Raw genomic sequence first — 13,346 nt, 5'->3', positions numbered from 1 at the left:
CATACACACAGGCGCCTCAGACCCTGTACCACACACTTACACATATACACATGCAGGCACCTCAGACCCTGCACCACACACACACACGTACACACAGGCGCCTCCGACCCTATACCACACACACACACACACACACAGGCACCTCAGACCCTACAACACACACACACACACACACATACACATATACATGCAGGTGCTTTAGACCCTGCACCACACACACACACACACACACAGGCGCCTCAGACCTTGCACCACACACACACACACTCACAAATACACACAGGTGCCTGAGAGTTACTATGGGTTTGGTCTAGCCCAGGGGTGGGCAAACTTTTTGACTCGAGGGCCACAATGGGTTCTTAAACTGGACCGGAGGGCCGGAACAAAAGCATGGATGGAGTGTTTGTGTGAACTAATATAAATTCAAAGTAAACATCATTACATAAAAGGGTACGGTCTTTTTTTTTTTTTTTTTTAGTTTTATTCATTTCAAACGGGCCGGATCCGGCCTGTGGGCCGTAGTTTGCCCACGGCTGGTCTAGAGTCTAGACCACTGCAGTAGAGTGAGTGACAGATTTTTTGCTTCCCCAGCACGTACAAAAGTTAGGTTTATATTGTACTGTAGTCTGTTAAGTGTGCAATAGTGTTATGTCTTAAAAATGTATATACTTTAATTTTAAAATACTTTATTGCTAAAAAGTGCATCATCTCAGCTCCAGAGCTGTGCCCTGTGTTTCCCGAGGGAGGGACTTGCTCAGGGCACACGCAGACGTGAGGTGAGGTGCAGGATGAGGAGGTGTGCCTGGAGAGACAGCCATTTCCCACCGGCTCCGCAGGGAGCGGGGCTGCCCATGGCCTCAGTATTTTGGGTCCAGGCTGAGATTTGTTTGTGTTAAATAAGGTCCCAACATGTAAAACTTGAGAAATTCCACATAAAAGCCTCTCTCCATCTTTTGAAGTCTCAGGAGGTCTGGCAGCCTGAGCCTCCTGTCCCAGGGACTCTTGTTCGGGTTTGCGCGGCAGCCACTCCTCCAGGTGCCCGTCTCCGCTGCTCACATGGCTCCCGCACGCCCGGCCCAGCCAGGCCCCTGCTGTTACCAGGGGTGGCCGTAGTCGTAGATTTTTGTTAAAGCATTTCCTGTAATTGTTTCAGAATTAGAAAGTAGGTTTATATGGTGTCAGATAGGGATTAGGTTTATCGGGGTGATCATTTTGTAAGTCATATAAATGTTTGATCACTTGGTTTTGCACCTGAAATTAACATAATATTGTATGTCAGCTATAATTGTAAATTTAAAAATTATTTTTTTTAAAATGAAATTAAGTTTAAAAAGAAAAGCCAGGCCATGATTGTTTCTCCCACCAAGCCCTGTAGCCGCAGCCTTACAGGTGGCTCTCTTGTGACTGACCCACTGGCCCCTCTCCTCACAGCTCTGAGGACTGTCTCTGAGCCTCGTCCAGAGGGCCGTGCCTGCAAGGGGGGCTCCCTGGGGTGTCATGGAAGCAGGCTGTTCCTCGGGGGGCAGCTCCTCACTGCAAAGTGAGTGTTGTCGTTCTGTGACGTAGGAAGACGTGCCCTGACCTGAGGCCCCTGGCCATGCCTGGCCTGTCCAGAAAGGCCGTGCATTTAGCTAAAATGAGAGGTAGTTTACCCCCATGATTTATGCATTAAAGTGTGAGGCCTGGGGCCTGGGTGCACAGGCGTAAGGCCTCGTCCTTCTCTTCACGGGCTGGTCCAGCAGGAGAACCAAACCAAACCAACACGTTAGGCACAACATGCTGGGCTCTGCAGGGAACAGGCAGGGAGCCCGCAGCCTCCCAGTAAGAACGTCGAGGAGCGCAGGCAGGCCTCGCGGTGCGGGGAGGACACGGGGAGGACGCCGTGCTGTTGGGGCGGGCGCTCGGGGTAGTCGGAAAAGGGAGGCCAGAAAGGTGATGGGAGCCACGCCCTGCTCAGGGCTCCGATGTTGGCCCGCGGTCAGCAGAGCCGTCTAAGATTTCTAAGGAAAGGACCAATGTAGGGCTACACTTTTTTCAAATGTGAACAGTTTTATTGAGACATAATTCACATACAGTATATAATTCATTGACTTAAAATGTGCAGTTCAGTGCTTAGTATATTCACAAAATGATGCAGCTGTCGCCACAAATCAAACATTTTCACCACCTCAGAAAGAACCCCCACCCAGAGCCGTCATTCCCTTCCCCTCCCGGTCCCCGCCCGAGGCAGCCACGCCCCTCCTGCCACCATAGGTTTGCCTTTTTTAGACATTTCCTATAACGGAATCAGACACCAGGTGGTCTTTTGTAACTTGCTTCTGTCACTTAGCATGTTGTCACGGTTCGTCCGTGTGTGGCGTGTGTTAGGACGTTGTTCCTTTTCATTACTGAGGAGCGTTCTGCGTTTTGTTTCTGTTGACGGACATTTGGGTTGTTCCATTGTGGCTGTTCCGAATGCTGCAGTGAACATTTATGCCCCAGTTTTGTGTAGACATGTTTTCAGTTCTCTCGAGTATACACCTGGGAGTAGAACTGCTGGGTCGGGTGCCTGTGTTTGAGGACCCCAGGCTGGTTTCCACAGCGGCTGCTCCGTGTTACATCCCCCAGCAGTGCGGGAGGGTCCGGCGTCTCCACATCCTCGCCAGCACTTACTGCCATCTGGTCTTTATCCGCGTCGGCACGGAGTGACATTGCCTGTGGGTTTGGCTTGCATTCCCTGGTGGCAGATCTGTGTTTTAAAGGAGGGGTGGGGAGTGTCGGGTCCACGGGCCATGACATCATTTGGTCTGGCCCTGCCAGGGCAGCCACAGGTGGGACTCGAAATTCAGTAAATCTAGGAGCTTTTTTCTTGCAACATTTATATTAAGAGAACGATTTTATAAATATAAACATTGCCCTTGGCAGAAAAAACGGTTCCCTACCCTTGTTTTAAAAGGTCCCTTCAGCCCTAGCTGGCTTGGCTCAGTGGCTAAAGCATCGGCCTGTGGACTGAGGAGTCCCGGGTTCAATTCCTGTTAAGGGCACATGCCCGGGTTGCGGGCTCACTCCCCAGTAGGGGGCGTGCAGGAGGCAGCAAATCAATGATTCTCTCTCATCATTGATGTTTGTATCTCTCTCTCGCTCTCCCTTCCTCTCTGAAATCAATAAATATATATATATATATATATATTTTTTAAAGGTCCCTTTGGCCCTCTTCTGGTAGCTCAGTTGGTTAGAGCATCACCCTGACACACCAAGGTTGTGGGTGTGATCCCTGGTCAGGGCACATACAAGTATCAACCAATGAGTGCATAAGTAGAACAACAAATTGATCTCTCTCTCTCCCCCCCCTTCCCCCTCCCTCCCCCCCTTAAATCAATAAATTAAAAATAAATAAATAAACAAACAAAAGCTCCCTTTGGCCACAGCGGAGAGAACGGGTGGGTGGAGGGAGAGACCAGAAACCGGAGCCTCGGGTGTCCTGACCAGCTGGTGTTGGGGCTCTGGCTGTGGCTCCGGCTGAGCTGAGGGGGAAACTTAAAGACGCAACGTCCGAGCTGGAGGTGACAGCGTCAGTGAGCAAGCGGATGTGAGGGACAGGGAGGTGGCATTGTGGTTTCCATATGGTCCGGACTGTGCATGGAGGAGTAGTGCAGAGAGTAGGCAATCCGGGCAGAGGGAGGGCCCACGGGGTGGCGGGGGGGGGCGAGGTCTGGACTAACCGAGTCACTGGAATGGCTTTCAGGTACTGATGCCACTCATGCGGAGCACATCGAGACGATCAAAGCCCGGATGTACGTGGGGCTCACCCCAGACAAGCGGTTTCTCCCTGGGCATCTGGGCATGGGATTGGTGGAAGGTAAGGGGAGGGGCTGCAGGGAGTTGGGGGGGCTCTGTCGCTCAGATTCCAAGTTGTGCTGTCGGGGCCGCACAGAACACTGCTCTTCCCGCAGGGTATGACTCCATGGGCTATGAGATGTCCAAGCCGGACCTCCGCGCCGAGCTGGAAGCCGATCTGAAGCTGATCTGCGAGGGGAGGAAGGATAAATCTGTGGTTCTCAGGCAGCAGATCCAGAAATACAGGGCAGTTTTCACCGAAGCAGTGGCTAAAGCTAAGAAGTGAGTGCACACGGGGGGTAAAGGGGTACGTTTCCCTAAGAAGTGGGAATTCCTGGGGTGACTCAGCAAAACCAGGTGTTGCTCACACGCTGCCCGCCAGGCCGGTCCATGCTTACCAGCGGCCTTGCGGCCTGGCTCGCCCCGGTCATTTCCTCCTGAGCTCCAAGTGTTCCCTTCCGTGGAGCTTTGTCAATATCACAACAAACAGAGAGACCTGGTCCAGCTATGCTGGGCTGTTGGCTAAATGCTATTCTCTTGATTCAGTTGTTTTGAATTAGTAGCAGCACAATCATATGCCAGTAAACCAGGTGCTGGGGTAGGACCACTTGTTCTCAGGGTGTTGTGAGGGGCCATTCAGCAACACGCGTGTGTGTTAGAAAGGTCTGCCCCAGCGTCGTGAATGCGTGAGCTGGTTGAGACCCAGAAGGACTTCAGGAGCGTGTGCCTGGGCCGGTGTGGTTTGTTTGATGTGCGGCCACTGACCGGCAGAGCTGCACCCTCCCGGGCACTGTCCGTCACCCAGGCCGGCCAGGGCCGCTTGGCCAGTGCAGTGCTGTGCCTGCCTCCCGCCTGTGCAGCCGGCCTGGGGCTGACCAGCCAGCTGGCTCCTGGGTCACACGTGCTGAACGCATATAAGAACGTTGCACATGCTCTGCTGTTTCTTCAGATTGGACGAAGCCTTGTCCCAGTACTTTGGGGAAAGGGCGGAGGTGCCCCCGGAGGAAGCCATCTACCCGGCGGTGCCAGCTCCGGTCAGGAAGTGCCCGCAGTGCAACAAGGACATGGTCCTCAAGACCAAGAAGAGTGGCGGGTCAGTGCCCAGCTTGTGCCCACCTTTGCTCGCCTCGCACCTGCCGGCTTGGCCAGGCAGCTTCTGCTCACCCCGCCTTTTCTTTTTTCTTTAATCCTCACCCAGGATGTTTTTCCATTGACTTGTGGGAGGGAAAGACAGAAATATCCATGTGAGAGAAACACCGATTGGTTGCCTCCTGTACGAGCCCCGACCAGGGCCTGGGCCAGGGAGGAGCCTGCCACTGAGGTACATGCCCTTGCCTGGGAATCGAACCTGGGACCCTTTAGTCCACAGGCCGACCCTCTATCCACTGAGCCAAACTGGCTAGGGCTCCTTCGTGTCATTTTTTAGAGGCAGCCTGCTGTTGGCAGCCCCCGGACCAGGAGTTGGAGATAGAATCCCACTTCTACCACGTACAAGTTTGTGCGCCAAAGCAGGTTACTTAACTCTTCTCTCGTCCCTAGACTTCGGGCACCGAGGTCTGCCTCACAACGCTGTGGGAAGGGTGAGGATTCAGTGAGAAGTCAGGGTCTAGCCCTGAGCCTGATATGCTAGATACTCAGCAACACTGATTCCCTTCTCTCCTAGCTCTGGCTCCGAATTGGGTCTGAACATCTTAAATCCCTCCTATTCTCAGTGCATTCATTCCGAGTGGGCAGTTTACTCCGAGGTTCAGGTTGCCCGGCCGGGCCTAGCTGCCCAAGCCAATACCTGGGCCAGGGGAAGGTCACGGCGGGAGTGGTGGGCGGTGGTGCTGCCATCGTGTATCCTGTGCCATCCCTCTGGCTGGCATGCTGGAAGGTGCTCGACAGACTATCTTATCCGACTCCATAACCACCCTACAGGGCAGCTGTTTTCTAAGGAGTGAGGCTGAGGCCGAGGGGCTGAGGGCTTGTCTATAGCAGGCAGCCCTGGGAGCAGGAAAAGCAGAATTTGAACCCGGTCTTCACAGCCCTTCTCCGTCCTGCCAGCCCCTCTGGCTGCAGCATCGTTCACCTCTGTGCTGCTCCGTGAGCAGGTGGCTTCCCTGACTCAGAAACCAGAGGTTTGTGGGCCCGACCAGCAGCCAGGGTCAGGCGTGTGTTGCCCACAAACGTAGAAGCCAGTGCCCCTGCAGGCGTAGGCAGTGCCTGGCGGCCCTGTGTCAGCGTTTAATACCTGCTGTCGGTGGTTTCCTCTGGGCCACAGTGTGCGTGGATTAGTCAGCTTCGGAACATGAGGGAAGGAATGCTTACTTTGGTGTAGCTCTGGGTGCTGCAAGTCCTTGAGTCACCCAGGTGGGTCTGGAGGATCTTGTGAGGTTTACCACTCCAGGGTTTACCTGATAATCTCCATTTCTGGGGTTTGGGGTTTGTTCTGTTTTTCCTGGTCTGGTCATACCCAGGCATGCTCAGAGGACATTGTGGGTGGTGTGTGTGGTGGCTAGTCCAGCCCTAGAATTTCAGGACTGGAAGGCATTGATAAATGTTGGCCAAAAAAGATGTGGAGCAGGTGTTAAGGGTAAAGACTCTCATCAGACTGGGGGGTCCTAGCCCTACCCCCCGGCTCCCTGCACAGGAAGAGGTGAGAGCCCGGGGCACTGAGCCAAGCCCTCGTACTCCCTGGTGCTGTGGTCTGAGTGTCGGCAGGGGGTTGGTTGTTTTTAAAGCAGAAAGCAGAGTCAGCTGTAGCAGTTTCTTTGTTATTATTTGTTGCTGTTAATCCTCACCCAAGGATATTTTTCCCATTGATTTTTAGAGAGAATGAAGGGGCGGGAGAGAGAGAGAAAAAATGGATGTGAGAGAGATACATCAATCGGGTTGCCTCCCACACGCACTCCAACCAGGGCCAGAGAGCAAACCTGCAACCGAGGTACATGCCCTTGACCTGGAATCGAACCCGAGACCCTGCAGGGCAGCAGTGCATTTCTTAGCGGGTGGGCAGTGCAGCCGGCCAGCATTTCCAATACAGAGGGCGCCCACACCTCACCTGCCCTGTCTGCAGGACGGCAGCCCTTCGGCTGTCAGGGTTCCTCTCTCCTGCAAACGCTGGACCAGAGTTCACTGCTCTGCATGTCTGTCTCCAGTGCTGGGGCCCCTTCAGGGGGGACAACCGCTCTCAGGTCCTGTCGCCTTCACCTGCTGTGGTCCTGCTCACAGTCCAGGGGCTTCCCTGTGCACAGACCTCTTCTTGGGACCTGGGTCCCTAGTGTCCATGTGGGGTGGGGACAAGGGTGTAAGACATGAGGGGCAGCAAGGGTGACACGGGTGTATGTTTTGATTCCAGCACTGACAGGCTCAGAACTATAATGTGGTGCATGGCACATCCCACTGCCCGCCTGGCACCTTGTAATGTGGAGAGAACTGAATTCAAGCTACTTTTTAAATATATTTTTAATTGATTTTAGAGAGAGAGGAAGGGAGGGGTAAAGAGAGAAATTTCAATGGGCTGCCTCCTGCACACCCCCAACTAGGAATTGATCCTGCAACCTGGGCATGTGCTCTGACTGGGAATTGAACCGGTGACCTTTCAGTGCACAATATAATGCCCAGCCAACGAGCCACACCATTCAGGGCTTAAGCTATTTTATAACAACTCTGTCTCTTCACAGGCTTTCTGTTCATGTTGTAGAAGGCAGCTTGGCCAATCTATGCTGGACTTTGAATAAACTCTCATATTCTGGGGAAAAAAGGGGAGAAAAAAATTTTCTTGCCAGATGGGTGACAGCCTGGGACTGGTTCCCCCAGTTCCCGTTTCTGCCTGATCCTGGTCCCTGTGCCCCCCAGGTTCTACCTCAGCTGCACGGGCTTCCCGGAATGCCGATCAGTTATGTGGCTCCCTGACTTTGTGCTGGAGGCGTGCAGGGATGAGAGTGTGTGTCCAGTGTGTCAGCCACACCCTGTTCACAGGTGAGCTGGGCGCCTGAGTCAGCGTCAGAGGAGGTGGGGCACGTTCGGGGCCTTTCACTCCTAGGTCCTCAGAGGGCGTTCGCTGTGCTCGCGGCACCAGGCCAGCAGGTCTCCACTGGGGCAGGTCCCGCTGATGCCCTTGTAGGTGTGGGGGCCAGGCTCCTGGGCCGTCTCAAGAGGAAGAGCCATGAAGGCCCCGTGGCCTGTCCTCTTCTGCTAGATGGCCAGAGTCTGCGTGCATTGCATACATATCGTTCCCATGCTCTTCCCCAAGGCCCAGAGCTCTCACTAGGGCTGGTCCTCGCACCTAGTCACACGACCCCTTACATTTGTAAAAATCATTGAGGGATCCAAAGAGCTTTTGTTGTGGGTATGTTTAGCAATATTTACCAAATTAAAGTGTAGACATCTTCTAAAATTGAGCTTATTAATTTGTTTATAACATGCATTGCACACTAACATAAATAACATGTTTTTAAGCTAAAATGCCTATTTTCCAAAGCAAAAAAATAAGAATGCATGGTTTTCCATTTTTGCAAGTCTGATGTCTGGCTTAAGGGAGACAATTGGACTCTCATGCCTGCTCCCACAGTTGGTCTGCTGGGTTCATTGCATGTGTGGTAGCCTCTGAAAAACTCTACTGCACATACTTGGAAGGATAAGAGCACAGCAGACTTGGCATTGTTGCAAAATATTTTTGGCCTCACCTTGAAAGGGCCCGGAAAGTGCAGAGGCCGCTGGCTCACACTTGGAGGGCCGCTGGTGCGGGCTGGCCTTGCAGAGGCCTCTGTGTTGTGGTCCCACCTGCCTCCCCCTCTGCACTCGTGTGAAGACCGGAGGGGCTGGTGGTTGGCTGGTGCGTTATGAGGATGCCAGGGGGAGACCTCAGGCAGGCCCAGCCCTCTGGGACCAAGGAGAAGACGCTGCACCTGGTGTAAATGTGTTTTCTTACCTTCTGGCCCCGTTAGGTTGAAGCTGAAGTGTAAGCGTGGTAGCCTTCCCCCGACCATGCCTCTGGAGTTCATTGGCTGCATCGGCGGATGTGATGAGACCCTGCGGGAGATCTTGAACCTGAGGTTTTCACAGGGCCCCCCCAGAGCTTGCCCGCCAGCCAGCCAGCCCCCTGGCTACCTGCAGGCTGGCCAGTCCCTGAACCGAATGGACAGCAGCCAGCACAGCCACCCCCTGCCCCCTGACACCAGGCAGCCCAGGCCCTTGAAGGCTCTGGCCCGGAATCTACCACCAGCCACTGCTGCTGGTGAAAACGACTCTGTGGTCTGCAACTGTGGCCAAGAGGCCGTGCTGCTCACCGTCCGGAAGGAGGGCCCCAACCAGGGCCGGCAGTTCTACAAGTGCCCTGCTGGCAGCTGCAGCTTCTTCCTGTGGGCCAGCGGCAGCTGCCCGGACCCTCCCTCTTCTGCACCGAGACCCCCCGGCGGCTCGCTGGGACGCCCCCCTGGCTCAGGGAACCGCCCCGGTGGGGCTGGTGGCCCTGGGGATGATTCTGGTGGTGGCACGTCCTGCCTCTGTAGTCAGGCCGCTGTCACACGGACGGTGCAGAAGGACGGGCCCAACAAGGGCCGCCAGTTCCACACGTGTGCCAAGCCGAGAGCGCAGCAGTGCGGCTTCTTTCAGTGGGTGGACGAGAACGTGGCACCAGGTGAGGAGCCGCCTCCCCGCAGCGGCCCTGCAGGGAGCAGTGGGCGGGCGGGCGGGCGGGCCCTGCTCAGAGACCTCAGCTGTGTGAGGGAGTGTGAGCATGAGGTTGGCTTGCTCCTCATCTGCGTCCCAAACCAAAGGGTGCCTGCCAGGAGGCCAGTAGCGTGCTGTCTGCCGGCACCACGCTAAGTCAACTATGTACGTACACATCCTCCATCTTCACCAGGTGAGCCTGCGGTCACAGTTATACACACGAAGTGACTGACCACAAACGAAGCCGCTTTGCTCAGGGTCACACAGCAAGACTTGAAAGTAGGTCGGCCTAATCCCAACCCCATGTGCCTGTAGCCTTTGCAAACCCTGCAAAGTCATTACCCAAAAAATCACTCATTTATTCAGATGAAGAAACTAGCCCAACGTTAGACACAGCTTGAGTGTGGCACCCAAATGGGTGTGTGAGACGGAGCCCGGCCATGGGGCCCAGGCGGGCGCACTGAAGGCACTGAGGAGTGGCCTGCCCGCCCTCGTGCGCAGCAGAGCGTGTCTCTGAGAGTGACAGCAGGCCTAGTGGGAGCTGGTCGCGCTGCCTCCACAGCCCAGCGGCCTGACCTGGAGCCTAGGGCCTGGCTCAGCCTCGGTTTCCTCAACAAGATGGGCACCTGTCTGTCTCCATCCGAGCTCCTGAAGGACTTTCATCTCGGGCTGTGGCTAACATGCCACCAGCTCTGCACCTACAGGAGGAACCCAGAGCAAGCAGGGCACACTCCAGGGCTCACACAGGCCCATGAACAAGGTGTAAGTGTATGTGGCCGCAAAAAGAACAAAAGGTTCAATCCTCATAGAAATGTAGGTTTACTTAGAAAAGTCTAGTATAAAAAAAGCACAAGAGCAGTGATAAAATTCATGTTTTCTTCCTGGCACTTGGCATCTCTTCTCTGCTACTCTCTTTCCTGCTTCGGGGGAACTCTTGTTCACAGTGATCACTTTCAACACTGACCCACGGTGAGTGTCAGTAATGCTGGGTCTGACAGGAGACTCATTTCCTTTCATAACTGTAATAACTGCTCACACCATTATATTGGCTGGGCCACAAAAATATTCGCTGTGGGCCGCATGAGGCCCCCGGGCCACGAGTTTGACATGCTTGACCCAGAGGCTCAGTAAAAGTATGGGGCTGGGCCGGCTGGTGTGGCTCGGCAGTTGAATGTTGACCCAGTAACCAAGAGGTCACCAATTTGGTTCCTGGTCCAGGCATATGCCCGGGTTGTGGACTTGATCCCCAGTGGGGGGCCTGCAGGAGGCAGCCAATCAATGATGTTCCTCTCTCACCATTGATGTTACTGTCTCTATCCTTCTCCCTTCCTCTCTCTAAAAATGAATAAAATGTTAAGTGCAGGGCTGGCTGCCAGAGCCAGAGGGGCCTTGCTATGACAGACTCGCGTTTGAGTGGAGGGTGGTTCAGACCTGCAGAGCCACTCCTCCAGTTGGGAGGAAGCAGGCCTGCCCTCCAGGCCCGCAGACCGCTACCTGGCTGAGCAGGCAGGCGGCACTAAGGCTGGGGAAGGACTGGCAGATCCAGAGCGCGGGTTTCTTGGTGGAAGGTGGGGAACAGGTGGTTGGTCACAGGCCCTCTTGTCTTTTCTGCCTCACTCGTGACCTCAGGCCAGCCTCTTGCTTGGGTTCCCACTTTGGTAAAAAGGGGCAGCACTCTCGTTTCCAGCACCGCATGGGCCCGCCTTCAGGAGCTCAGGGCCTGGGCAGGGTGCTATGTGCTGGTGCAGAGCAGGGGGCCTGGCCTGGGGGGCAGTGAGTATGGAAAGGAACCTGTATTTCCTTCCAAGTCAGTGTGACTTTCCCTGCTCCTCCCACAGGGGCTTCTGGAGCTGTGCCCTGGCCAGGAGGCGGCGGGAACACCCGCGGGCCCCAGTCCACGAGCAAGAGAGCGCGGGCCAGCTCCTCAGACCCGGGGTCCACGGCCAAGAAACCACGGAAATGCAGCCTTTGCCACCAGCCTGGACACACCCGCCCCTTCTGTCCTCAGGGCAGAGGAGGGTGACAGGGCGCTGCCTCTACTCATCCCTTGTCTCCAGGAGGAGCTGTCTTCCTAGGACCAAGCGGCCCTTCACCCCCTGGGGGTGTGGGGAGGGGCTGCGTCTGGCCGGCCTGTGTTAAGGAGTCCAGGTCAGACTGCTCCTCAAGGCCACCCCGTGCCTGGGCTCCGAGTGACCATGCCACTGCTGAGGCGCAGGAGCTGCTGGGACCCCCGCAGAGGCCCTGTTTGCGCTGCGGCAGCAGCTGTGGCCTCCGGGGCAGGAGGGACTTCTCCACGGACATCCTGAGAAGGAGGCGTAATGCAGCCAAGTGGCTCTTGCTCTAAAATTGTGTCTACAGAAGACTTACTCCCCTTTATCTAGAAGCCTGTGGCCAGGACACACCTGTTCATGTGCCTTAATAAAGAGTTTCACCCCTTCACTCTGGTGGGTCAGGTGCGGAGTCTGGGGAACGGTGGCAGGAGCAGTGGGTGTAGATACCAGCCAGGGCCCAGGGGACTCTTGCCAGCCTCTGGCCCTCATGGTCTCCCTCCAGCCGATGCCCTTTTCTCCTGTCCATGGTCTCCCAAGTGGATCCCAACTTCTCGCAGCTTGTCCTGCAGAGAAGGTAGCGGGTGCACGATTCAGAATCTGTCTCCCACACCTCCAAAGGCTGCCACCTTCCTTACTGCTGCTTGTGAACAGGACTCAACATACTGGCTTTGTTGTGAGGGTTAGAAGGTAAGCAGAGTGGGTGTGGGCTGCCCAGTCACGTCACTAGTGCTGAACAAATGAACACTCCTTAGGTCTTGGGACGCCTGGCCCTGCGCGGGCTGGGTGGCAGGTGGACAACGTTTGGAATTGCTCCTGGAGCACCTCATCAGTGGTATGGGTCATGGCCCTGCATCTGTGAGGTTTTGGGCTCCCCCAACCCCAGAAACCACCAGTCCATATTCTGCCTCTGGTTCTACCTATTCTGAACATTTCATATAAATGGAATCATACATGCCCGGCCAGTGTGTCCCAATGGTTGTGTTGACCCATGAACCAGAAGGTCACCAGTTTGATTTCCAGTCAGGGCACATGCCTGGGTTGCAGGCTTGATCCTCAGTGTGGGACGTGCAGGAGGCAGCCCATCAATGATTCTCATGTTTCTATTTCTCCCTCTTCCTCTCTTAAAATAAAATATATGGAGTCATACAGAATGTGACCACCTGTGCCCTGTAAGGTTCATCCACATATAAGCGTGTTGGTCCTTCATTCCTTTTTTTATGACTGAACTAGGGGCCCAGTGCACCTTGAACTGTGGGCCGCAAGGCTGCGGTGGGCACAGGGGTGGGTCTCAACCCATCCTCCCTGGCCCCCCCACCCCTGTCCCCGCTCCCACTGCTCCCACTGCTCCCACGCACTGATGTCACCAGCTCCATTCACACCCGCTGATGGTGTAGAGCGGGTGTGATTGGGGCCGGCGCCTGCAGCAGGTGCAAGCAGCCACTGCTGCCCCAGTCGCCCCTCAGGAGCAGGTGGAGGTGGAGAAGCCCTCAGGGCCAATCGGGGCCAGCAGCCGCCATTCGCACCACTGATAGCACCGAGCGATCGGGACCAGCGCCAGGCGCCAGCAGTGGGTGCAAGTGGCGGCTCAGCGCCGGCTGTGGGTGCAAGCAGGGGCAGTGGGTACAAAGGGGAGGAGCAGGAGGAGGTGGAGAAGTCCTGAGGGGCAATTGAGGCCGGCAGCAGCCGCTCACACCCACTGACGGCACCGAGCAATCGGGGCGTCGCTAGGCACGGGCAGCGGGTGTGAGCCCGGGCAGGACCGCAGCACATCAGAGCAAAGAATTTTTAGTAACCACCAGAGGTTTGCCCCCATGACAGTGACTG

The 13,346-nt window shown here is 55.4% G+C and overlaps 1 protein-coding gene across 4 annotated transcripts in view; it reads left to right on the top strand.

Annotated features, from left to right (window-relative positions):
* Positions 1-11,910, top strand: part of TOP3A (DNA topoisomerase III alpha) — a 38,076-nt gene extending 26,166 nt beyond the window's left edge. For all 4 annotated transcript variants that reach the window (XM_036296408.1, XM_036296407.1, XM_036296409.1 and 1 more), the window contains 6 exons: positions 3,725-3,838; positions 3,933-4,098; positions 4,766-4,909; positions 7,657-7,779; positions 8,748-9,439; positions 11,310-11,910. In XM_036296408.1, coding sequence (XP_036152301.1) covers positions 3,725-3,838; positions 3,933-4,098; positions 4,766-4,909; positions 7,657-7,779; positions 8,748-9,439; positions 11,310-11,494 — 1,424 coding nt within the window. In that variant the 3' untranslated portion in view covers positions 11,495-11,910. The remainder of the gene's footprint in view (positions 1-3,724; positions 3,839-3,932; positions 4,099-4,765; positions 4,910-7,656; positions 7,780-8,747; positions 9,440-11,309) is intronic.
* The last annotated feature ends 1,436 nt before the right edge of the window (positions 11,911-13,346 follow it).

Source organism: Myotis myotis, unplaced genomic scaffold, assembly GCF_014108235.1.
Source record: "Myotis myotis isolate mMyoMyo1 unplaced genomic scaffold, mMyoMyo1.p scaffold_m19_p_29, whole genome shotgun sequence".
Taxonomy (NCBI): Eukaryota; Metazoa; Chordata; class Mammalia; order Chiroptera; family Vespertilionidae; genus Myotis; species Myotis myotis.
The sequence above is the reverse complement of the archived record's forward strand: the minus strand, read 5'-3'. Positions and strand labels throughout refer to the sequence as shown.